Source organism: Phoca vitulina, unplaced genomic scaffold (assembly GCF_004348235.1).
Source record: "Phoca vitulina isolate PV1807 unplaced genomic scaffold, GSC_HSeal_1.0 scaffold31, whole genome shotgun sequence".
Lineage (NCBI taxonomy): Eukaryota > Metazoa > Chordata > Mammalia > Carnivora > Phocidae > Phoca > Phoca vitulina.
The window spans coordinates 8278676-8306596 of record NW_022589734.1 but is presented as its reverse complement, the minus strand read 5'-3'; the positions used below and the strand labels follow the sequence as shown (position 1 = coordinate 8306596).

Here is a 27921-nt window from a genome sequence, read left to right as displayed (position 1 = left end):
GGTGTACGATTTAGTAAGTTTTAACAAATGTATTCAGTTTTACAACCAACACAATAGTGATATAGAACATTTCCATCATTCTAAAACGCTTCTTTGTGCTAATTTACAGCTCCCTCTCCCCACCCCCAACCCCTACCAACCACGGATTTGTCACTAGGTTTTACATCTTCTAGAATTGTACGTAAGTGGAATCCTACAGTATACACTCTTTTACGTGTGGCTTCTTAACAAGCTTTTGGGATTCGTCCATTGTTCACTCCTTTTTATGGCTGAATGGTATTCCACTGAATGGATAGATACTTTGTCTATCCATTCACCAGTTGATGGACATTTCAGTTGTCCCCGCTTTGGAGCTACTGTGAATAAAGCCACTTGAATATTTGTGGACAGGTCAGAGTGTGGACATGTTTCCTTTTACCTTTGGCAACACAGAGGCAATCTAGGAACAGTCTAGGAGAAAGACTGCTGGACTGTATGATATATTTAACTTTAAAAAAGAAAAACTCACGCTCTGGAAGTTTTCTAAAGTGATTGTACAATCATACAGTCCTGCCAGCAATAAACAAGAATTCTGGTTGTTCTGCATTCTCACCGACACTTGGTAGTATCAGTCTTTTAATTTCAGCTGTTCTGGGGTGTGTGGTTTTACTTCATTGTGGTTTTTAGTTTGCATTTCCCTTAGTAATGCTGTTGAGTATCTTTTCATGTGCTTATTTACCATCCATATATCTTCCTTTGTCGAGTGTCTACTGAAATCTTTTGTCCATACTTGGGAGGTTGTTTTAAGAGTTCTTTATGTATTCTAGATATGACTTTTGTCTGCTAATATGCTTTGTGAATACTTACTCCCATTCTATGGTTTGCCTTAACAGTGTCTTTTTTTTTCTTTTTTAAAGATTTTATTTATTTATTTGACAGAGACATAGCGAGAGAGGGAACACAAGCAGGGGGAGTAGGAGAGGGAGAAGCAGGTTTCCCCGTGGAGCAGGGAGCCCGATGTGGGGCTCGATCCCAGGGTCCTGGGATCACGACCTGAGCCGAAGGCAGACGCTTAACGACTGAGCCACCCAGGCGCCCCTTAACAGTGTCTTTGAAAGAACAAAAGTTCAATTTGATGAAATCCAACCCAGTGGCTTTCTCTTTTGTGTGTCCTATTTAAGAAATCTTTGCCTAACCCAAGGTCACAAACAACTTCTGCTATGTTCTCTTTTAGAAATTTTATACTTTAGCTTTTACATGTAAGTTTATGATTAACTTCAGGTTGATGTTGGTATATGATGTGAGGTAAAACTTGAGTTTCCTTGTATTTCCTATGGATATCATGCTGTTCCAGCATATTCTGTTGAAAGTACTATCCTTTCCTCATTGAATTATCTCAGCAGCTTGTCAAAAATCAACTGATCACACATCTGTGTATCTATTTCTGGATTTGCTCTTCTGTTCTACTCATCTACATGTCTATCCTTTTGCCAATACCACTCTGTCTTAAATAGCTTCATAATAAATCTTGAAATCAGGTAGTATAAGTCTTCCAACTTTGTTCTTTTTCCTCCTAAAATGTTCTGGTTCCTTCAAGTCCACTGCATTTCCACATAATTTTTAAATCAGTCTGCCAATGAAAGAATGGAAGTAAGGAAGGAAGCAAAGGGGTAGGGAAAGGAAGGAGGGAAGGAGGAAAGGAAGGGAGGGAGGGAGGGAGGAAGGAAAGGAGGGAGGGAGGGAGGGAGGGAAAGGTAAGGTACAAAGAAACAAAGAAAGCAGGCCAGCCAGTCTGACAGGCTACAACATGGATGAACCTTCAGGACATTATGCTAAGTGCAATAAGCCAAACACAAAAGGACAAATATTGTATGATTCCACTTAAACAAGGTTCCTAGAGTAGCCAAATTCATAAAAACAGAAAGTGAAATGGTGGTTGCCAGGGGCTGGGGGAGGGGAAATGGGGAGTTGTTTAATGGGTACAAGAATTTCGGTTTGGGGAGATGAAAAAGTTCTAGAGACAGATGGTGGTGATAGTTGCACAGCAATGTGAATGTACTTAATGCCATTAACCTGTACATTTAAAAATGGTTAAAATGGTAAATGTTATGTATATTTTATAATAAAAAATATATTATGCCTTTTTTAAAAGGGGCCTCCTGGGAATTTATTGCAATTGCATAGACTCTGTTGTTCAATCTAATGAGAATTGGTACCTTAAAAACAGAGTGTTCTGATTGCGGGGCATGACATATCTCCTATTAAAATCTTCTTTCTCTCAGCAAGATTTATAGTGTTCAGTGTGCAGGTCTTGCACATGTTTTGTTCAATTTACCCCTAATGTATTTTATGCTTTTTGATGCTATTTCCAATTTTCATTACTAGCATATAAAAATTATAAGATTTCTGCATATTGACTATATAGCTTTGCTAAATTTATTAGTTCTAGTTGTTTTTTTGTAAATTCCTTAGGATTTTCTAGATAGATGATTGTCATCTGTGAATAAAGACAGTATTACTTCACCCTTTCCAATCTGTACATTTTCTTTCTTTTTATTGCATTATTGCGCCTGTGAGGACCTTGGTACAATGTTGAACAGAAGGGGCAGAGCAGACATCTTTGCCTTGCTCCCAATCAGAAGAAATTATTCATTCTTTCACCATTAAGTACAAGCTTAGCTCCAGGTTTTTTGTAGATGTTCCTTACCAGGTTGAGGAAGTTTCCCTCCATTTCTAGTTTGCTGAGACTGTTTTGTTTTGTTTTTTAAACCACAAATAGGTATTGAATTTTATCGTATGCTTTTCCTGCATCTGTGGAGGATCATAGGATTTTTCTTCTTTGTCAATATGGTGAATTACTTTGATGTTCAATGTTATATCATCCTTAAATTCCTGGAATAAAACTTACTTGGATCATAAAGTGGATTTTGTTTGTTTTTAATGGATTTGTTTGCAAAACATTGCCAAATTTTTGTTAAGGTGTCTATGTTCATGAGCTCTGTTGGTCGAAAAGTTTACTTATAATATCTTTGGTTTTGGTATCAAGAGGACGGCTGGGAGTTTCCTCCCTCTTCTATTATCTGGGTTTGTAAAGAATTGGTATTATTCCTCCCTAGACATTTGGTAGAATTTACCAGTGAAGCCATTTGGGACTGGTTTTCTTTGTGGGAAAGTTTCTAACTGAATTCAATATATTTATTGGATATGAATATTTCAAATTGTTTCTTCTTGAGTAGGTCTAGGTAATTTGTGTATTTCAAGGAATTTATCCACTTCATCTAAGTTGTTGGATTTATTGGCATAATATCATAACACTCCCTTTTTATCATTTTAAAGTCTGTAGAATCTATAGCAACTTTTCCATGTTCACTTTTTTTTTATGTTCACTCTATCAAGAGTGAACATAAACAATCAATAATTTGTGTCTCCCTTTTTTTTTTTCTCTTTTCTTTTTCCTTTTTCCTCCTGGCTGGAGTCAGGTTAGATCCATCTGCCTAGAGGCTTGTCAATTTTATTCATCATTTTCAATTTTTTTTTAAGATTTATTTATTTATTTGAGAGAGAGCACGGGGGGAAGGGGCAGAGAGAGAACGAGAGAGAGACTTTAGCAGACTTTCACAGTGAGCGCGGAGCGTGATGCAGGGCTCTATCCCAGGACCATGCAATCATGACCTGAGTCGAAACCAAGAGTCGGACGCTTAACTGACTGTGCCGCCCAGATGCCTCTCGATATTTTTTTAAAATCTGCTTTTGGTTCTATTTACCATCTCTATTGTTTTTCAGTTTTCTATTTCATTGATTTCTGTTATTTCCTTCCTTCTGCTTAATTTCATCTTTATACTGTTTCAGGGTGGGAGTTTAGATCATTAATGTAACACTTTCATCTTTTCTTAGTCAAGCATTTAATATCATAAATGTCCTTCTAGGCACTGCATTAGCTACATCCCACAAATTTTGATATGCTGTGCTTTTGTTCTGATTCAGTTTAAAATACTTCCTAATTCGCCTTATAAAGTTTGGCCCATGAATTATTTAGAAGTAGGTTAATTTCTAAATATTTGAGGATTCTTCAGATATCTTTTATTGATTTCTAGTTTAATTCTGTTGTGGTCAGAGTAATACTTTGTGTGATTTCAATCCTTTCCAATGCATTGGGAGTTGTTTTATGGCCCAGAATATGATCTTGGTCACTATCACAAGTGTGTATGAAAAGAGTATTTTGCTGGTTGTCCAGGTGGAGTGTTCTATAAATGTCAGTTGTGCAACTCTTCTCTCTCTTTCCTGATGTGCTGTCTGCTCCTGCTATGAGTTGCTAAGGGACAAGTGTTGAAATCTCCACTGTAATTGTGAACTTGCCTGGTTCTCCCTTCAGTCCTATCTTTGTTGTAGGTTATTTTGAACCTCTCTTATGAGGTGCACATATATTTAGGATTGTTATGTCCTCTTGATGAACTGAATTCTTTGACATTTTGAAATGTTCCTCTTTATCTCTGGTAACATTCACTGTTCTGAAGTCTACTTTGATTGTAAAATAGCTTTCTTTTGTTTAGTGTTAGCATGACACATTTTCCCTATCTTTTTATTTTTAACCTATTTGTGTACCCTTATATTTAAAATGGGTTTCTTATAGACAACATACACCTAGGTCTTGCCTTTTTATCCAATTTGACCACCTCTGCCTTTTGAGTGCCTAGAACATTTACATTTAATGTTTAGTAAGGTCAATATGGGTGGGTTTAACTCTACCTTCTTGCTATTTGTTTTTTATCTTGTCTGTTCTTTCCTTCTCTTTTTCCTCCAATCTTCTTCTTTTGGATTGTTTTTAATGATTGTTTCCTCTCTACTATGGCTTATTAGCTATTCCTGTTTTATTTATTTAGTGGCTTCTCTAGGGTTTATTATATATATTCACTTACCATAATCTGTATTCAAATATACACGTATAGTGTGAGACCCTTACAACAATATACTTCTGATTCCTCCTTCCACACTTGTACTACTGTAGTCTACAGGAAGCTGTGGCTGATTCAAGTGTGTGTAACCATGTCCACATGATCAGTATTCCCAAAATATAGCAACCTGCACACAGAGCCCACTATATAGGGCAAAGTGAGAAATGGAGTAATACATCCCATGTTAACAATGGTATCACTGTTTGGGGGAGAGGCTGACGGCATAGTCACCAATTAATCAGAACAGCCACCAACCAGCCTTAGCTCTGGAGCAGGGTACTCCGAGGCCTCCAACTGTGCTAGACATCAGCCCTTTATTTGCTGGATCAGGGTGGTGCCTAGGAGATGGTCAAGAATTTCCATGACAAGGAAGGGGAGATGGGAGGTGGGACTTGGGACAGCAAGTTATTTACCAAGCAGCTTAGAGGTATTTCAGTATTTTTATGCTCGTCAGCCATTCATATGCCCTGGAGGTAGGTCATGTGAAGCACTTCCCTAAATACACTTCTCTATGGAGTCTTCAAAGATGTATGGCATGGGTGCTAATATTATAGTAGGACAGAATTCTCTGAGGGAATGAGACAGGTATCTAGGTTGGTCCCTAATCAAAGCCAAACATAGGAGGCAGAGCAGAAAGAAAATATTCACAAGTGTGCTACAAAAAATAATGGCAGGTATTTATACTTGCCATTGATCAGACACTATGTGAGGCAAGACACATTCATTATCTCTAAACCTCACCGCGACCCTTGAGAGCACACTGTTATTCTCAATCTACAGATGAGGAATAGGAGGCATGGAAAGATCAATTTGCCCCGGGTCACAGTGAAGAGGCAGACTGTCTTGTATCCATCTCACTCATCCCAGCGCCCCCTTTGATCAAGGCTATTCCTTCCATTATGTGAAGAATTTGTTACTTACAAGTGTTTCACTTGTACTAAATAGTGTTAGCAATAGCAAATAAAGCCCAGGCCCATGCTTCATCTCTCTGGATTCCTGAAAGCTCCCCTTAATTAGCTTTCTCATTCTAGAAGAGGAATCGTGGCTTGCAGCTGGAGGAACAACACGGGTTACCAAGGTTCCATGATTATGGGAAAGTAGCTTCATAAACACAGTACTCAAGCAACCCAACCCCAAATCCCTTAATTGGTGCCACAAGGTATGATCCTCAGAAGGCAGGACTCTCTGGAGCCTGCAATCTTCCTTAATTTAACATTGTCCAGATGCTGTGTATAGCAACTTTTTATTCTTTTTTTTTTTTTAAGATTTATTTATTCATTTGACAAAGAAAGACACAGAGAGAGCACAAGCAAATGGAGAGGCAGAGGGGGAGGGAGAAGCAGGCTTCCCAGTGAGCTGGGAGCCTGACGCGGGGCTGGATCCCAGGACCTGGAGATCATGACCTGAGCGGAAGGCAACCACTTAACCACCCGGGCACCTAGCAACTTTTTAAACTGGAAGGGCCTCCTGCCTTTTATTACTAAACCAAAGGACTAAAAGTAAGCTTGGAAGTTTAGATTCTATTTTATGGTGGCATCCTTTCTCTTAGGTGACCATACTGGGTTTTTAGATGGGAAACTGACTCAACTTGCTCAGTGAAGATGAATCCAACTTGCAGCCTTGAGCCTGACAAATCTTAATTTTTTCCTTCCTGAAAAGGAGCAACAGAAATTACTGGTGGCAATCCAAATACCCAAAAGCTGTGAGGACTTTCCATAACACCAAACTCCCAAATCTGTGACAAGAGTAGGAAGCACAACCACAAATGTAATGAAGTAAGTGAGATTTAGTTTAATAATTAACACACCTGCTGGCTCAATTATAACAACTCAAAAGCAAGCTACATAAAAAGAAATGAGCCTCATAAACATACTCAAAAACTACCAGATTTTGTTTTTTCATACTCAATGTAACAAAGCTTCACACCAAAACTCTTGGACCTTTATAAACTCACTAAACATAAAAAGAAAGTATCCTCAAAGACAGGGAGGGATAAAGACCCTACATACACTTCTATATTACTGTGTAATATATTACATGCGACGTAATATATAGGTAATTCAAAAATATTTTTCAAAGCCAATTTAAAACATTTTACGTAAAATTTACCATGTGACAACTAATTTTCACTAAAAGGCTTGAGATTATCCAATCAGCCCTACTCAAAAGTGACAGACTTGCAGATCACTGATCTAACAATCTGAGTGACAAGTTTAGTTTCCTATTGAATGTAATCAGTACCCTGGGCTCTGCACAGCAACCACCTTGAAAACATGTAAATTAAAGCAACCAAGACCAGTCTAAATATTTAAGAAGTCTCCTTAATTTCTCTTTGCTTACAACTGCCTCTCTCTTAAACTTCAGCGTAAGCACTGTTTTCCTATGGCAGATTAAAAAACCACACCCACATCCTCTTCAAACGTAGGAGATGGGAGGCAGGAGGACAGAGCAGGTCTGAATTTTTCCTCAGCTGCTTCCAACTTCCTTATGTTGGCTAAGATTCCTCCAAGAATCTGGTATTTAACTGTCAAGCATTCTTGGGGCGCCTGGCTGGCTCAGTCAGGTAAGCGTCTGCCTTCGGCTCGGGTCATGATCCCAGGGTCCTGGGATGGAGCCCCGCATCAGGCTCCCTGCTCGGCGGGGAACCTGCTTCTCCCTCTGCTGCTCCCCCTGCTTCTGCTCTCACTCTCTCTCTGACAAATAAATAAAATCTTTAAAAAAACAAAACTGTCAAGCATTCTTAATTTTAGGAGGTACTGTGAGATTTTGATTTTGATGTCTTCATGTGAAATGTAAAGTTGATCACTGCAATGAACTTTGGTACATAATTAATAGGTATCAAGATACAAAGCAAGTTTATGAATCAGTTTGAATTTAACAAAATGGTGGATGATAAAATGTTCATTTTTTCAGATTTTATAAGGGAGTTCAGAGAACTCGGTGGATATGCAGAGACTGTTATGAAATGGCAGACACTACCATGATATAAGCCCATTCAACTGTCCACAGTTAATAAAAGTTTGTATAGGGGTGCCTGGCTGGCTCAGTCGGTGGAACGTGCAACACTTGGTCTCAGGGTTGTGAGTACGAGCCCCACGATGGGTGTAGAGATTACTTAAGAAAAATAATAAAATCTTTAAAAAAGTAAAAAAAGAGTCTGTATACTGGTTAAGAGCAGGGGCTCTAATTACAATCTTTGTTGCATTGCTCGTATGACGCTGGGAAAATAATTTAAGCATTTCTATGCCTAAATTTTCTTATCCACAAACATTTATCACCTATATCATTCAAGGAATCAGACTAAGCACTTTGGGGATTCAAAGATAATCACACATATTTTACTTTCAAAAAATTTTAAAACCTAGTTGTGGAGACATAAGCAATACGTAAGTATACTGAAAGAGCAAGAACCCTGGGGCAAGACTGCCTAGACTGGGCCTCCAGCTCCACCACTCTCTTTGAGAACTAGAGCAGGTTATTTAGTTCCTTGAACCTCAGTTTCTTCATTTCTAAAATGGTGAAAATACTAGTCTTTACACCTCAGAGTGTTTCCTAAGAACTAAATATGTTTAATACAAAGAGCTCATCAAAACCACAAAGACGTATCACTTCACACCCATTAGAATGGCTATTACCAAAAACACAAAAAAAAACAGCAGAAAATACCAAATGTTGCCGAAGACAGAGAAGAGAGAAAACTGGATCCCTGCTGCATTGCTGGTGGGTATGTAAAATGTACAGACCCGTGGAAAACAGTATGGAGGTTTCTCAAAAAATGAAACCTAGAGTTAACTTATGACCAAGTGATTCCAATTCTAGGTATATATCCACAAGAAGTGGAAACAGGGACTCAAATAGGTTTCTGTACAGCCACGTTCACAGTAGTGTTATTCACAATAGCAAAAGTTGTGTATGCCCAACAGATGAATGGACGAACAAATATGGAATATACACACAGCCTTAAATGAATTTTTGATACATGCTACAACATGGATGAATCTTGAAAACACTAAGTAAAATAAGCCAGACACACACATACACACACAAATATTCTATGATTGCACTTATATGAGGTCCCTAGGATAGTCAAATTCATAGAGACAGAAAGTGGAGTGGTGGTTACCAAGGGCTGGGGGAAGGGGTAAATGAAGAGCTGCTGTACAATGGGTAGAGAGAGATTCAGTTTGGGATGATGAAAACGTTCTGGAAAGGTATAGTGGTGATGGTTGTACAACAGTGTGATTATTAACGCCACTGAACTATGCACTCAAAAACAGCTAACTGGTAAATCTTGTTATGTATACTTTATATATATATATTTAAAAAAAGCTCAGCCTGCTACACAGTAAGTGCTCAATAAACGTTAACTATCCTTAGTGCTTTTAAAAGAGTTCAGCAGAGAAAATTGTTTATGGCCAGTACATCATAAATGTAGGCAAGAAGGTACCATCTGAGATAGGACTTAATAATGGGTAAGACAGTTATAGTACTTATTAATATCAGTATTTTATGAATCAAAAAATTAGATGTTAAGTGACAGGGGCTTGCAAATGCTTTTGCCAAAATTTAAAACGATAAATTGACAACTATTGTGCTAGGCATGGGGGTTATATTGATAAAGATATAAAACCTTCTCTCAAAGAGCTCATAATCCAGTGAAGGAGTCTGAAACACAAATAGATAAGCATGGAAAATTAGTATGTGCAAGGATCAAACAAAGCCTCTTATCTAAATCTACATTTTATTGGATAGTTTGCAGTAGTTGGTCTTAACACTTAAAAATCTATAAAGAACTCTGGTTACATTTTACATCTCATCCTTGCGCAGGGGCCATGCTAATCTTCTCTGTATCCTTCCTAGTTCTAGTACATGTACTGTTGAAGCAAGCACTCTGGTTAGAAGATCTCCTTTTTCCATCTATCCTATTTTTCCTTAGGCCCACCAACCCACTTCTTTCTCTCTTCTACTAAAAATCCAAGTATGCCTTTCAATCTCATTCTTTAGTTTCTTCCACTCGGCAAAATCATTGAAATCACATTGAAAAACAAAATAATAAGTTAAGTTACAACATATAGAATTATTGATTAGTTCAAATGGTTTTGACCTACAAAAGCAGCAATTACACATGGTTCACCATTATGGTAACGCCAAAGTCCTTAAGATTTTTAAATCTGAATTGTATCTATTTAGAAATTAAGTACAACAGCAGTAATAAGACTTCCTATTGGCAAGTGAACAGTTGATTTCCAACTTATAAATCTGAGACCTGTTTTTTATACCTAAAGCCTAATAGTCAATCTGATCTAAATCCAGTCAACCTTTCTGTCACGGTCAGTTACTTACTGAAATAATTAAAGTTTCATTTCTATTTGGAACCCACCTTTTAATCTTTACCCTGAGTTTCTAAGATTCAAGATATTGCTATTAGACAGGAGATGATTAACATTTAATGGCCAAGTTTCACCTGAGGGACCTATCATACAACAGAATATAATACAAACAAAAAGAAAGAGAGACAACTGACACACACAACATGGGTCAATCTCAAAAATACGTGGAGTGGAAGAAGGTACATATTACAGTATTCCATTTATATGAATTCTAAAAAAGATACATCTAAATCAACAGCAACAAAAACCAGATCTGTGGTTGCCTAGAGAAACTGGTAAAAAGGGCATATGAGAATTTTTGGGGGTGATAGAAATGTTCTCTATCTTGATCAAGGTGATGACTTCATTGGCTGGGGTGTAAGTCTGTCAAAATTAAATGAAATGTATACTTAATATGGGTGCATTTTATTTTATAAAAACAGTACCTCAATAAAGATGATTTACATAAAAGAAAATGACAGTATACTTTTAATTTTAATTAAAATCTATTTTTAATTAACAAGTGAAAGATGAATACCTTTAAAAAATTAATGTATTGTAAATAACACGAAAGTTTTCTTTGACCACCCTCTCAATCCTGGTTTTCATTCCTCATCTCTCCCATCTATACCTCCTCCCCCAAATAATTACTGTTACGGGTTTGGTATGGGTCCTTCTGAACCTTTAAAAATATATTTACATACATATATGGTCACAGAAAAGGTACAGTATTATATTGTACATAAATATAACTTGTATATATCTTTCTGCAGTTTGCTATTTTCACTTAGCATTATGTTTCTGAGATCCATCCATGTTAATAAAAAGTTTATTTCTTTTAAATCCAATATAATAATCTATTACATGACTATCCCATATCTTATTTAAGCAGGCCATCCCCTTCTGACAGATATTTAGGTTGTTTTCCCTGTTACAGCTCACTAGTGCAGTGGTAAGTCCGTAGTTACTGAGGTGCCCACAGGGATTAAGGGGTGTGTTCCAAGGGGACGTTAACCTTAGCGGTAAGGTTTAATTTTTTTAAAATGAGAATGTATTCATTTATTATTTATATAGTTTAAGTACTGACTTTAATTAAAGAATTTTCTGATACATAAATTATCACAAAGAATGAAACAAAATCTGTAACAGGAAGCAATCATCTATTAAAATATAAGTAAAACAAACTTATAGGACATAAAAGTGTACTCATGGTTTGAAACATAAATACTGAAAATTAATGACCTGAGCACTAAACAAGTCATACAAACATTCTCCTACTCAAAGCAATTGTAATTAAAATGTTGTCATACTGGTTATCATGGCATAAGTGTAATTAATACATGCACAAATACCTCATTTATATTTTTTGCTTTCTCCTTTTATGACTATGATGTCTTTCCCCATCCCTGAAATGACAGAAGTGAAAAAAAAACTATTACAAATGATGGACATTTTAATATCAGAACTTTAAAATAGTAATTCACCAGTAATGTACTTCAGAACAAGTTAAAACATGCATTCAGAACTGTTTCCGTATTTTTTTTTTTAAGATTTTATTTATTTATTTGACAGAGAGAGACAGTGAGAGAGGGAACACAAGCAGGGGGGGTGGGAGAGGGAGAAGTAGGCTTTCCACCGAGCAGGGAGCCCGATGCAGGACTCGATCCCAGGACCCTGGCATCATGACCTAAGCCAAAGGCAGACGCTTAGCGACTGAGCCACCCAGGTGCCCCTCAGTACTTTTTTTTAATTAAGTAAGCTCTACACTCAATGTGAAGCTTGAAATCATGACCCCGAGATCAAGAGTCACATGCTCTACCAACTAAGACAGCCAGAAGCCCCAAATAGTAATTTTTTTAAGAGTAAATATGGAAAATCAATCATTAAAACTGAAGGACAAAATGGGGGATAAGCAAAATGAGATTTTTTTTAAATTGCATTTTAGAGTTTTGCTTTAAAATTAACTTCGAATATATATACATGAGGACCAGAGAATTCATTCCAAATAAAATATTAAAGTCACAGACAGAATTCAGAAATTGTCTGATATCCTTATGCTGGTTCCTATCAACTCCATACAATTCATTCCACCTCAGGCGTGGATATCAAAGATCAGCCCTGCACTTTTGAGAAGTATTTCCTACTAATACTATTTAAACTCTAAATATATCCTCTTTAAAGGCAAATTATTTCATGTTTACATTTGAGGCTGTCTAACGTATTTAAGTCAATAAAAATTGATCAGAGATGCCAAAAATTACTCAAATGGAAGAAGCATTAACAAACCAGAAAGAAGTAAAAGCACAATAATTCTGATAATTAAGTTAATTTGTGTATAATTATTACAAAATATCATTCATTATATGAATCAAAAGGGATTACAAAGCAAATACTTCATTTTTATAAGAGGACTAAATCATAGCTAGCTTTAAACCTACGAACTAAATGACAGTAAGATGAGCAAAATTAAAAAGCATTACTAATTCCTGATCACCAGTGGCCCGGAGAGGGACAAGATATCATTTGAGAAGCTGTTACTAGACAAATACTGTGCATATACTACTAAATCAGACATGGACTTGCCTTCAAGGAGCTCAGTCTAGGAGGGAGAGTAATAACTTAAGTTCAATAAAATATACATGGTGGGCGGAGTGCTGACAAAATCGGAAAGGTCAGATCTGCCTCAATGAGTAAAAAGAGGTTTCATGGAAATGACTAAGCTGGGTCTTAAAAGACCAAGCAGGCTTTAAAAAAATAAAAATTAGGCAGCAGAACCTGACACAGAAAGGCATAAATGTGGCCCAGTATAGATGAGGAACTGTAAGTAATTAGGCTAGCTAAAGCATAGTTCAGTATTTCATGGGGTAGTGGCAAAATACAAGGATGGGGAGCCAAGAGCCCTGATCCTGGAGGTCGTGGGAGCCATTCTCAACAATGTGGATTTTGCCCCTGAAGAATTTTAGGAGTGAAAATTCACTCAGGCAGTAAAGTAGGGATGACTCCATATGGGACAAGCTTACAGGTGGTTAGAACAATTAGGAAAACTATCATTTCCCAGGTGGACAGCAGTAAGGACAGAGACAAGGAGGTGCATGTAAAGGTATCTTCAGGTACTAGTGATAGCAATTAGGAACTAACCAGAGGGTAGGAATAAAAAAGAAGCAACTAAAATAACTCCATGATTTCTGGCTTAGGTGGACAGATGATGGTCATCCCATTAACCAGAACAGGAATGCTGGGGAAAGAGGGTCAGTATGAAAAAGAGATAGTTCAGTTAGAGACCTAACATTGAGATCCAGGTAGATGCCCCATAAGCAGCTGGACTACTGGAATAGATCACAATTGATTTAAATTTATTATTTTAGTATTAGTTCATATCTTTCCAGCTGTCAAAATTCTTTTTTTTTTTTTTAAAGATTTTATTTATTTATTTGACAGAGAGAGACACAGCAAGAGAGAGAACACAAGCAGGGGGAGTGGGAGAGGGAGAAGCAGGCTTCCCGCGGAGCAGGGAGCCCAATGAGGGGCTTGATCCTAGGGTCATGACCTGAGCCGAAGGCAGACGCCTAACGACTGAGCCACCCAGGTGCCCCTCCAGCTGTCAAAATTCTATCAGCGAAGTTAACAAGGGCAAAACTGACTTGACATTAAACTTTGGATGTCTCTCTGACCCTACAGACTCTTTAACTCAGGAATTAGCAGGAGAAAGAAATGACAAGAAAAAGGAAGGAGGAAGGAGCAGAAAAAAGAGATGTAGGCAAACACCTCGTTAACAGAGTTAACTTCCTACCTAGACATTACTTCCCTATGTCCTGGCTAGGAAACAAGGAGTAAAAGAGGGAAACCCACATCGAATCAGGCATATAGAGAACTATGCCACCAGAGCTATGGTTACTTGAACTGAAATCAAATGATAAGAATTCTCATCAAAAACTTACTCTCCTTACTGTAATTTACTCTTACAATCCATTTTCTCAACATTGTCTACAACAGAAGAATCTATTTACTTTTCAAGAGTAAACAATTCAACATCAGATGATGCAGTGTTAGACTTACCTGTCTTTCCTTCTTCTCGAATCCCAGTTTTTATCCTTATCTTTATTTCTTTTTCGTTTATGTGGGCTCCTACTCCGATCCTTTCTATGTCGTGAATACTCAGCATCCAAATAACTTCCACCAGACTGCCGTGAATCTACTGAAGCTGATCGCCTTTCTTCATTCCTGAAACACAGAACAGTTAGTTTTAACCACAAGTCTCCACCAAACACACAGACAAACTAGCTTAAAGTTGAATATTCTATATCAGAACAATGATAGAGTCGATATAAATAGGTATAAACTTATATTCTATATGAGAGGGCAAAGAAATATAGCTCTTACATGTTTTACCTCTTTACTATTTCACTAATATATTTGTCTCTCCAAAATTGTCAAAGAGCAATGTCAACAGAAAAACTGCTATAATAATCTTGAGCAATGACAACATAGAACAATTTAAGCATTTTAATGAATTATGGTGTGCTATTATTAATGGTCTTGGAAACGCTAAAATTTAGTTAAATAATAATGTAACAGATTAAAAAGAGAATATTTTCACCGGTAAACACCATGACATACTTTTCAGCATCATCCTCTGCTCTTTCTTGCTCTTCTTGCCAATGACTACTGAGTTCTTCCATGTGCACATTTATGACATCACGAATCACCTCAGGAGAGATAAGCACCCAATTTCAGATAAGATTTTTTCAAAAAATTATATAAAGCTAGAAAAATCACTGTTAACAATCATCCAAATATTTGGATCACAGAATGGACTCTGGGACATGAGCAGTTTGGAGAACATAAAAAAGTCAATGGTCAAACTGGAATATGAATGGTAGATGAAAGTACAATAATTATTGATAAACTTGCTAGTCAATCCCTATATTGTGATTATGTTAGGAAAACTATCCCTATTCTTAAGAAGTATATACTAAGTATTTAGTGACAAAAAATCATGGGGTATGTAACTTACTCTCAAATAGTTTAGAAAAAAAATAATGTTAGAGATCAAAAGAGAAAAATGTACAGATAGAGAGCGCAAATGACAAGCAAATGGGACAAAATGTTAACAACAGGTGATCTGGGTAAAGGATTTTCAGTTCTTTGTACTATTTTTAGTTTTGCAACTTATTTGTATATTTGAGATTATTTACAAATAAAATTTTTTTTAAATTTTATAATTAAGTCAAGACGACAAAATATGAAACATTCTAGTCACTTCACAGATACTTTCCTAAGAGACTATATAAATCCCTTACATCTAAGAGCCACTTGGAAGTTTTTTCTTTCCAATTTATCCATGCAGTCGAGCATAGGGCTGTTCAACTGGGAGGCACAGATGAAACTAAAATAGCTTACACTTCCCTCATGCCTAATTAGGAAATGTTTTAAGAAGGTACAGGGGATAACTGAATTTAAATTAAAAAAAAAAAAAGGGTTCCTGGGTGGCTCAGTCAGTTAAGCGTCTGCCTTTAGCTCAGGTCATGATCCCAGGGTCCTGGGATCGGGTCCTGCATCAGGCTCCCTGCTCAGTGGCAAGTCTGCTTCTCCCTCTACCCACTCCCAACCCCCCCGCTCATGATCTCTCTCAGATAGATAGACAGATGATAGATAGATAGATAGATAGATAGATAGATAGATAGATAGATAGACAGACAGACAGACAAATAGTTAGTAGGTACAGGGGACAAGGGGCAATCTCAAAGACACACACTACATAGTTCAGGACTGAGTTTCTCCCCACTTTAAGGAAACTTTCAAAGGCTCCCAAAGTAAAATGGAACAATGTCCAAAATCCTTAACAGAGCCTTTGAAACCTTTCATGATTTTACTACATCATGTAATTGAAACCAGCCTTATCTCTTACTGGATAGTTCAAAAACCCTAAGCTCTAGGCACCTTGGATTACTGATGGGTCTCTGGAAAACTCCTGCACTTTTATATATTTATATTAGGAATGCTAGCCCTTCGACCTGGAATATCCTTATCCACCATTTCCCCTCCTCTACCATATTCTCTTGTGAAAATCTAAGACATGTGACATGAGTCACACACACACCTAAATTCCCACTCTCAGCTCTAGCACTTCCAGAGTAGCCCAACATGACTCCAGACTAGTAGTAGCTCTACATGAGCTCCACGAGGCCCGAATGTTACTGGATGGTTTCCAGGTTCACCACATAGGAAAGGGCCTATGAATAGACATTCTTTACCGTTCCTGCTTCTCCCTTTCCTTCGAATGCTATCTTCTCTATAAAGCCTACACCAATCTTATCTTTTAAAAAGAATCGCTCCTTTCTCCCACATATTTTGATCTCACTTTATTTTAGCACTTAACGCAATCTGTATTTTGAAAGATGTTTCACTTGTTAAACTATACTAAGCTCCTCGTGGGTGGGGGCTGTGTGCCATTTATCCTTACCTACCCAATAGCAGTGTTATGCATAGTAAGTATAGAAGGTAATAAATTTTTTTCTAAAATTTGACAAAGTTTAGGTTCTAGTCCAAAGCAAACAAAAATTATAGAGGATATGAATGAAGCTAGAAAGAGATAAGATGTTGAAAAAGCCATGACCACAAATACGATAAATCACTGAAAGATTTGTAAACACTGAAGTTTTTACAGATGAAAGGTATTTCGCATCTGCTTCCAAAATTATCAGTGTGGAGGAAGGAGAAAGTAGGAGGTAGTGTAAGTATAAATAAAATGACAAAGCCATATGTTGGTAATTGTTGAGGCTGAGTGACAGGGACAAAAGGGTTCATTAGACTATTCCATTCACTTTAGTCTACGTTTGAATATTTCCATAATAAAAACTTAACCATAAAATTGTGAAGAACACTAGCAGCAACACTTACACTTGATTACAAGGAATGAAACTAGAGAAGAAACAACTGATGAACCATCAAGTATTTGAGGGACTGTAAGAATACTTAGGTAGTTATGACATGGTCCCAGACCTCTACTGGAAGAGTTAAGTCTAGAACATATACTTTAATTGTAAAAAGAACAGCATAAGATTTAAGTACTAAGCTATGTGGTACAGAGAACATAAAAGCAATCAACCAGCGAATGGCTGGGTCAACTAGCCCCTCATGGAGACAGTGGGCCTTAAACTTATCAAGATTTAAAAGAGAAACGAAAAAGAGCATTTTCAGGTGAGCAAACAACATGTCATTTGGATACAAAGACAAGAGTAAATGTGTGTAATCAGATATAGTTTAAGAGACATACTTGACTAAACCAAAAGAAACTATCTGATAAAATGAAGCCAGATTATGGACAGTCTTAGAAATCATAGAGAGAAGTAAGAAAATAATGTGCTAAGAATTTAGAGATTCAATGAGGAAATTACGTGTAGAGTCTGGGCAAGGTAATTCATGTACCAAAAAATTCACCAGCTCTATCCACTAAAGGAAGTCTGAAAATAAGTCTAGATATAGATCAAGAGATTAATGTATAAATAATTTATGCCAGATATTTTTTAAGCCCAAATATTGAACAGAGTACATAAAAGCATGCTAAAACTTCTGTAAGGAAAAGACAAAGGCTATTTGTTGACCAATTTGTGTGTCCACATGCACTCTCAATCAGTTCTTACAACAACCCTACAAAGTCTACATAAAATGTATAAAATGAAAAATGTTGATACTTAAATGCTCAAATAAGTTGTTCAAGTCAAACAGCCAATGATAAACAGCAGGATCAAAACTCTAACACATGTCTAAGGCCAAAATCTATGCTTTTATCATGATGTAATGCTACTTTCTCAAAAGTAGGTATTTTTTTAAGATTGTACAGCCTCTTTACGTAAGATTTTTGTACCCTGAAAAGCCTTTGCCTGGCACAGTGGATCTGAAAGGAATGGAGGAAATACAAATCAGGTGTGGCCGCCTTGAAGATACCTTCTTTTAGATAACCTCTAAGGAACTGTGGAAATCCATACAGCAGACTTAGAAAACTTCTAAGGGAAATTTCTGTTCTCAACAAAGCTCTAAAAGATTATATAAAACTTACCTCAGTATACGATTTCTTGGTTATGTGAACATTCTTAGCTCTATAGGACTGGCGTCTTCTTTTATAATCTCTCACTTCTGCCAGGATTTCAAGGTAAGATTTTGGACTTTTTCGACTATTATCTAATAAAAGAATAAAATAAAATTATTATATCCTTGGAAGCTTTTAAATTCTTATGAATTAGCAGGAAGAAAGACCACAATCATCCTGTATTTCAACACGTTTTCCTGCATCTAAAAACATCCTAAAAATTCTATATTATAGAAATAGGCTGTTTAATATCATTCCTTTTCTCTAGCCGTTAGTTGAACCTAAGATTGTTAAAGTACAAAGATTAAAGGACCCAGCACAGCTGTAACAATCTTACAGAAGGAAGGTATGCTTAATGTAAGTCAGAGAGCAAAATTTCATGCACGGAGTAAATATCTTAACATGTATGTGAATATCAGATAATGCAAAACCATCCTATTCCAATTCAAAGTGGTCTGACAACTAAATCTTAGTAACACACAAAGAATGAAATGACAATTAAGAAATATAAAACTATGACATTCGTCTCAAACCTTGATTGACTTTGGCAGCCAAGTCTACAAAGAGATCACTGTCATTTTCAATAATCTGTGAATCAGAGCGCTTTTTCTTCGTCTCCTCCATTACAAAATCATAGAGGGCAAGACGATCAGCTTGGGTTAAATCACAAACACACCGTTTGTGATTCAGAGGAACTTCAACAGGTAATGAAGAATAAATCCCTAAAGTAAAAATAAAACCACAAGAATAAAAAATACATGAAGCATTGTGGACTTAAAATCTCCTTATCTTTAAACATGCGCTGTAATAATGCAACATTAACACAGTTGTTTTCATAGTAATCCCTTAATATACAAAATATCCATGTGATAAATGGTAAACAGTGACTTTATCCTCAATGCTATATCCACAGAAAGGATGTATTGTGGATGTTTGCTATTTTCTCCAACAATGTTAGGACAGATCCCATGAAGGCAGGCAGTAATAACCACGAGATAATTTGCTCATAAGAAAACATTCTGGGTAACAATTTTTGAAAGGCTACCAATATTATAGAAGTAGATTATTAACTTTCTGTTTATATGCTTTTCCCCATAAAAGCTGGGGGAAAAACGCTTTCAAGAGGTAATACACATTGTAGTCCCTCTGAAAACAAATTATGGAAATACGAAAAATGTGTAAAAAATGTCTTTTTTATATGAGACATCAAGTTAGGTGTTCATTATTCAAAACATACCCCACTTGTACAATAACTCAGAGCTAGGGACCAAAACACAATTACTTAAGTAGCAGAAACCCCAAACTTTCCCAGACCAGAGATAGATTAAACTGAGACTAAATTTTTAATTTTCTGAAGAAGCATTTTGGCATAACCGAATTAATTTTAAAAAGTTAACAGGAGTGCCCCCCCAAAAGTCAAAGAACTTTCTAAAATCTGCTCATTAATGAAAGAAAGTAAATACAATACCTTGATATGATGTTTATTAAACACTGAAGAAAATTTTTGTTTTGAGATTCAAATTTTCTCAAAGAAATAAAAAAATTATTGTAACTGTAAATAAAGCAATTGTTTTAAAACAATTCTTTCTAGCCTTCATTATTCACTGATGCAAACAATGAACAGGAGCTACTAATGTTTCCTAGGTTACCCTAAAATAATAACTCTGGTTCACAGAACAAGATAAGATCAGTAGCTCTTCCCAGATACTTTTATTTGATAAATCTAACCTCATTGACTTCCTAGGTAAAGAGGCAAAAGAAAAATTAAAATAAGAGCAAACTATGAACTAAGCACTACAACACAAAAAAAAGAGGTGACTTTACATTTGTCTACAAATTAAGAGGAGTGCCACATTGAATATGAGTTCGTGAACAGCCATGGATAACAATACATGGTCATTTGTATTAGTCGAAGGGTTCTGAATTAGTGGAGAAGGGCTTCCTTTCAAGTCAATCAATTTCACTCTAATTCTAGTAGACAGTAGGAAAAGCCTTTTTATGCAGGCAGGTATTAAAACATTTAACTTTGTACTATAAAAATGAGTTAGCTTTGACAAGCCTAATTCCTTTGAATATAGGCTATAAAAAGCTGGGAGAAAAATACAAAGATTAGAAAACACTGATACATTATAAACAAGCTCCACATAAACCTTTGCCTGTTACTTTTAGACAAAGAAATATAATTTCCTCCTTAAAATATTCTGGAGTTGTCTTTATTCATCTTAAATTTCTGTATGGTGAAGATTGATACTTAAATTCCTTGAAATTCAACTAAAATTCCAAAGACTATAATATTGTGACAGTGGTTAAGATGAAGTTTAGAAATTTGAGTGATACTTTTAAAAGGATATCATTTGCAAAAAGGATACTGCATATCTTTAAATAAGGAGTATATTCAGGTTCCTAATTCCTCTTTATACTCACCCCAATTACTGAAAAAGAAAAAGTACAGGAAAAGTTAAACAACAAACTGCATTCAAATCATTGAGAACATAGATACTTCTGACAAAAAAAAAAAAAGGATAAACACAAATAAGCTGACATTTCCATAAAAAGTAAATTTTCAAACATAAGCTTCTATATGATTTAAAAGTATATCTGAATGTGCTGTAATCATATTAAATTCTGTGATCCTCTACTTTTTTTGTAGTAGCTTTTTTAAAACTGTGGTAAAATATACATTACATAAAATGTACCATTTAACCATTTTTAAGTGTACAGCTCAGTGGCATTAAGTATATATTACAGTGTTTTGCAACCATCACCTCTTTCCATCTCCAGAACTTTTTCATCACCCAAACTGAAACTCTAATCTAGCTTTTTAGTAACTCTGATCCTTTCTTTTTAGTCACCTTTGCCACGACAGAGCATCTTAAACATATGACATATAATATTAAATATTCATAAAAAGTACTGGTTCAAAGCTACAAATTCAGAATTTTACAGAGAATTCATATAGAGTCAATTTCCAAACATCATAGAAAAAGAAATTAAGGCCCATAGAGGTAAAAATGACTTGCCCAAGTCTCACAAGTGGTAAGAACAGATTAGGCCTAGAACCATTCTACTTGGGTCTCTTGAGGGTTCTTTAGTATAATGCACTGATCTTCAAATCATGGCCATGATTCAAATATATGTCATGAAACTGAAGTACAGCAAATAATACTGAAGGAAAAAGATAAACCGCTAAACATAAAATGACTGTTTATGATTAAAATTAGCATCTTGGTTATAAAATTAACCAAGGTAATTATATCTGAAAATAAGTAAGTAGATCTAATGGTTGTTTCAAGCTTTCACAAAGGTTAATGAATTGAGAATTCTATACACTGAGTGGAGACCTGGTATGAGTGATGAAATGGAACATAATATAACTCATCAAAAAACTTATAATTTAGTACGTGACAAACAAAATATTAATTAAATGGAAAATGTAAAATTGCTCATGTTAGTCATTCTTCCTTCAAAGTAAATAAATCAGTAAGATAGTAAAAGAGATTGTTGTTCTGGGCTGTAAGATCTTAAAATGTCTAAACAAAAGTGGGCCACAAAAATAAGGTCCATTGAGAAACTGTAGAACTCTATACAAGATGAAAAAAAGTTTTAAAAAGAGGGTCACAGATCATATAACAAAACTCTCAAGGTAAATCTTAATTTAAGAGAGTGCCGAAACAAAACAAAAGTTCCTCTTAACTTTCTACTGAAGGAACTATTTATTCAAAGTAATTCTTTGCTTTTGTAAAGAACTAAACTCAAGGTCCAAATCTACCTTATTACTTAGCCATATAAATAAAAAAAACCTTGAGAACATTCTCTAAATTACATATATAAAATTCTCACCCATTTCATTATCTTTATATCGCTTTCTATACATTAACGTGCTTAGAAATTAAATTGCTTAGACATAAGCAGCCAATTATTAGAGGCCGGGCTAGTTTAGCATTAATTATCTCCGTTACCCCAAACAACAATACAAGACAGTTTTATACTACAGACAAGGAAACAAAACCCCTCAGAAAAACTGTCATTTGTACCAGGCCAAGCAACTAGTTTCTTTCTTTAAAGGAGGCTTACACAAACCAGAACAAAGAACAGTACTAATAATAGCAAGCAGTGAGTAGGTACAAATTTGAAGTTTGTGGTATTCTTCGACTTAATTATAACAGAGATAATAATGAATATATTTGATCAGTGATTCCTAGTCCATAAATTCCACTGAAATGTAGTTTCTATCAGAAAACAGAATAACTCAGTTCAGAGTATGTACCAAATCCAAAATTTGGCTCTCAATCCAGTGTGGCTATTACTAAGCCCCTAGCAAAGAAGTGTTAATCCATTTTTGTGTGCCTCTATTTCTTCACCTAATATGGAAGGGAAAATAGTTGTCCAGCCTATGTCAGTGCTTTATGAAAGAGAAATGAATACATAAAAGAGCTATGAAGAAAGAATCTCTGTATTTGAGCAGAAAATATCTACCAAATGAAGCTGACACCAAACACACTGGTCTAATGTTAAATATAAAATGTAACTTTTCCCATGCAACTGTTTCCACAAGATTTTTCTTAAAAATTAGTAACAAATGCTTATGGGACAAAAATAGTTTAAATCATTAATTAGCTCAAACTATGATGCCACTTACTTTGACTATAACAATCACCATCTTTTCCAACTGCAGTTCTAGCCTGTTTAATTATCTGGAATTGTGAGTCCTTATCTGTCAAAAAAAGCACCCATAAATACAATATGAATCATCAGTGTCCACAATCAAATTATTAACTTGTTTCCAATCCAAGCTCTTTGGGCACACTGACAAACCTCCAGAATCTGAAAAGTGGAAAAAACCTACACTGCTGCCTAGGTAATCTGAATGCAGAATTCTTTCAGATCTAGCTAGAACCCAATAAGTAACTAGATTTCAGGTAGTTTAGAAAACATTATCATCAGGCATGCTGCAGTAGCTGCTGCAAATTTTAGCAGCTAATAACAGCTACCATGTTTTGAATCCAGCTAAGTGTCAGGGACTATTCTAAGCATTTTACATATACTATATCATTTAATCCTCACAACGGTGCTATTATCATCATCCCCCATTTTATGAAGAAATTTAAGCAACAAAAATGTGTAACTACTTGCTGAAAGTCACAAATCTACTAGTGACAAAACCAGGAGTTGAATCAGGGCATTGATTCCAGAGCCTGGAATTTTAACCTCCACATATGCTGTGAACACTTGGAACACATTTCCATCCTCACTTTGCAAACCTGTGTTGTATGGCCAGATTTTGTTATATTCAAGAAAGAAGGTATCTGTCTTACTGTATAAAGCTTTGGAGGGTTTTCACTGCCTATTAATGTAAGCCTGGTCTCTAAATTCCAGATTAAGCAAACTAGTTTCACTGTACATTAATTAATCCTACATTCTCTTAAGGTACGAAATGTCTTTCTTAATCACAAGCACACTTATAAAGTCCATTCTTTTGATAATTCAAAAATGAAATATCAATGCCTATACTATTTTTAAATTATAATCTATTAAATTAATACTTACTCAGAGTAATTGAAGGTATCTTCACATTCTCATAGAAAAAATCAGAATTATACATTTGATCCTAAACAGTAAAAAAAGAGTTAGTATTCATGAGTAACCAATAATTGACTATTTTAAGATTTGACATGAACCAACAAGAGATTACTATCACTTAAATATTTCTTACAAAAATTTGCGCAATTAAGCAAATACCATTCTACCTCACAAATGACTAGTATTTTATGTCAGAAAACTTTACACTATACCTTCCAAATATTCTGAATTTATTCACGCATGAATTACATGACATATACATCATAAATATATGGTACCTCTTCTTCTTTGGTATAGCCCAGTTTCCTCAATCTGCAAGACACCATGTGCTTTGCTAAAGATGATTTAGGCATGTGATGATTGGAATCATAGGGACATATCACAACTTCATCCTATAAAAAAGAAAGAGAAGCAAAGAAAAAAGAAACATTTGTTTTTTAAAAGATTTATTTATGTGAGAGAGAGAAAGACAGCACATGTGCAGGGCAGAGGGAGAGAATCTCAAGCGAACTCCCTGCTGAGCACTGAACCCAGGTGGGGCTGGACCCCAAGACCCATGAGATCCTGAGCTGAAGTGAAACCAAGAGTCAGACACTTAACCAACTGAGCCACCCAGGCACCCCACGGGAACATAATATTCAAATGATTATACCATTAAATGTTTACTACTTGATTAAGTAGTACTATCCATTTATCTCCTCTTCTGGAGGCCTCTTTCCCAGCCCCCTGTGTGATGTATGTGCAAATTAAAACAAAAAAAACCAAAAAACTTCCCTCAATCTCTCTCTCTCCTTTATAGTCCCCTCTCCACCTCTTCAAAGCCCAACACTTTAAAAGATTTGTTTACAAACTACCAGTCAGTAGGTCACTAACAATCTTCTCGCTGAAGAAAATGTGTCAAAACACATATCAGACTCTTTAAAACATTTGAACTCTTCGAAGGTCACAATCCAATTGCCCATTTCTGTCATCCGGATACAGTCTTCATGTTCTACCTCTCTAGTTCTTCTACTTGGTCTTCTCTCAAGATGTCTTCCTTGTTCTACCTGTACCCCTTTAAATGTTGATGCTTCACATAAGTCAAACCAGTGACCTTTTGCCATTTGATATACACTGACCGGAAAATCTCATGGCTTTAATTTTCACTATAGAGAAAAGGCTCCCCAAATCTAGATCTTTAGACCTTGTTCTCTTTTGAGTACCTTATACAAAAAACCCTAACAATTCAATATAACAAAAATAAATTCATTATATTCATGGTCACCTGACCCCAAACATGTTCCTCTTATGTCTCCCAGTTTCAATAAAAGGTCCCATTTCCTCACACAGAAAATCACCTCTTCTTCCTCGTCATTGACATCTAATCAATTACCCAGTCCTTTTTACTCCTAAGTAACTCTGAAATCCCTCTACATAATCCATCCTCACTGTTACTTCCCCACTTCGGGACATCAGCATCGTTCTCCTGGATTACAACAGCTATTGCCTAACTGCTCTGCTTCCAGACCTGTTGTCCTTCCCATTCTCCACTCTGTGGCTACTCTGAATCCCAGGTCTGCCACTTACTATATGAACTTGGTCAAGGTATTTTACCTTTCTTTGCCTCAGTTTCCTCATCTATAAAATGGGTATAATAGGACTTTTCTCACACAGCTATTGTGAAGATTAAATAAATTATACATGAGTTTATACACATAAAGCAATTCAAACAGGGCCTGGTACATAGCAAGTGCTCAAATGTAATCAATTATTAGTTTATTAAAAGGCAAATAGGATGATATAGTCTGGCTTAAAGTACTACCATGCTTCCCCATTGCCCTCATTTAAAAACAACAACAAAAAAATCCAGATTCTTTAATACGGCTGACACAAGGACCTTTAAGATCTGGATCCTTCCCACCATCAGTCCCCTTCTTCTCTACAGCCTATGCTTGGCTATCTATCCTTAACCACCTTAGGTTTCCTGATCTGGTCACACCCTTTTGTATGGACTTCCCCTACCGCTGATGCTTCACCTAGCTAATTCAGCCACTGTTACCAGCTTAGAATTCACTTTACCCAGGAAACCTCTACTGTCCTACCACAGCCTATAATAAACAGCTATTCCACCCTTCACAGACTTTATCACATTATAATGTAGGCTGATTTCTCTGGATTTCCCCTCAACTACAACCAGACGGCAAGCTCTGTTAGAACCTGTGACTGCTGTTCACTGAACTTCAGTATTAAAACACTCTAGCAGAAAAGCGAGGCTTCGTTAACTATGCGGACTGCACCTATTCCAGGAATGATGGATGTCACGTACCGGGATTTTGAAACTAGTCACTCTCTTGAGTATCAGACGTTGGTTCTGTAATATTTTGATGTATACTCTCAGCTATTTGTCATAATTTTGGAATTTTACAAAGAAGTTTTAGAGAGGCAGCATAGCAATTAAACACAGAGATTCTCAGGAGCCAGAATGCCTAGGTTCAAAATCCCAATTGCTATTTACGAGCAGTGTGTCCTTGGGCAAATTACCACCTCTGTGGGTTTGTTTTCTCATTTATAAAATGTGGCTAACAGTACTCATTCGGTACTTATAAGTATTAAACGAGGTAACTAAGGTATAGTCAGTGGCATAAGCAAAGTGCCATTTAAGTGTTAATACGAGAAATTTCAGGTTATTATGATGCTGAGCAAACAGTGTTAAGGGCATGGTAGGCCCCACTCGATAGAATTCACAGCTTCAAACACCGCTCTAAACAAATTTTAAAATTTCCATGACGCCGCCTTTAACACAATAAATGTGAATTGTTTGTGTATAAATCAAACATGCCTTAGGTGTCTTCAGGGAATCAGGCATGTAATTTAAACCTGGGAGAAATTATTACAGCGTGATGAACCCAGAAAGAGCATTAGAGATCATGAATTATCCCACACTGAAGCGCTTCTCTTCCTCCCATCCCCCCAAATGAACAAACCAAAAAAATCAGGATTGTTCATTCTAATACACCTACCTACATTTTTTTTTTTTTTTAAGATTTTATTTATTTGACAGAGAGAAAGACAGCTAGAGAGGGAACTCAAGCATGGGGAGTGGGAGAGGGGGAAGCGGGCTTCCCACTGAGCAGGGAGCCCGATGCGGGGCTCGATCCCAGGACCGCGGGATCATGACCTGAGCTGAAGGCAGACGCTTAACGACTGAGCCACCCAGGTGCCCCTACCTACATTTTTTTAAAGCAATTCTAATGTTCAAAAGAGTTGTTAGTCACCATCTCTTAGTGATACCCTCTAATAATCCTAGAATCAATGCTGTCCCCGTCAGAAGTGTAGAATTTTAAGGCAGAAAAAGGAGAACTGAACTCCCAAGCTCTCTTGACGCCGAATCTGGTGCAACTGCTGTGTCCATGTGACAGATGACAAAGCAAACGGGCAATACGTCTGCTAGCAGCACTCCGAGGCCGATTCACCTATTTTCTAGATAAACCCCAGACCTGCCACCCCTCCTCACCCACCGCAGTTTTACCTTCTCCTCGAACCGGAGTTCCGCGGAAGGAGCGCCACACAAGCGGCGGGCGCCGAGCGCTCCGAAGGCCCCCCGCGCGCCCCACCCGAGGCCCGTAGGCGTCAAGGGCGCCCTAGGCCGGGTCCCCGGCGCCCACCACGGCTCTGCAGACGGGCAGGGGCTCCCACGCGGATTCCTCCCCCGCCACAGAAGACCGCAGGCTGAGGGCCCCCAAAAGGACCCGGAGCGCAAGCCCCCATTCACCTCTGCCGCCTCCTCCCCGGGGTCCAGCCGATCCAGGCTCCAGCCCAGGGACGCCGTCACCTCCTCCAGCGTCCGGCAGCAGCTCTCCACGAACCCGCTAAGCTCCTGCTGCAGCCGCCGCCGTTCCTCCACCGGGGGCGGCTCGCCCTCCATGGCCGCGCCCGACCCGCCAGAAGGGAACAGCCGAACTGGCGGCGCCGC

The 27921-nt window shown here is 36.9% G+C and overlaps 1 protein-coding gene and 1 pseudogene across 3 annotated transcripts; both read right to left on the bottom strand.

The window, feature by feature from the left end:
* Positions 1–1081: 1081 nt before the first annotated feature.
* Positions 1082–27921, bottom strand: SNRNP48 (small nuclear ribonucleoprotein U11/U12 subunit 48). Of its 3 annotated transcripts, none has more exons than XM_032424821.1 (10): positions 27721–27921; positions 24248–24361; positions 23937–23997; positions 23029–23103; positions 18923–19111; positions 18360–18481; positions 14918–15006; positions 14357–14521; positions 11653–11706; positions 1082–1609 (listed from the first exon to the last, which is right to left on the bottom strand). In XM_032424821.1, exons 1-9 carry the CDS (start codon positions 27871–27873, stop codon positions 11658–11660), a joined length of 1017 nt encoding a protein of 338 aa, XP_032280712.1. In that variant the 5' UTR covers positions 27874–27921; the 3' UTR covers positions 1082–1609; positions 11653–11657. The 3 variants fall into 3 exon arrangements, with proteins under 3 accessions (XP_032280712.1, XP_032280711.1, XP_032280710.1); XM_032424820.1 differs by lacking the exon at positions 1082–1609 and adding an exon at positions 9026–10684; XM_032424819.1 differs by lacking the exon at positions 1082–1609 and having other exon boundaries at positions 10795–11706.
* On the bottom strand, positions 9709–9821 carry LOC116645059 (annotated as a pseudogene).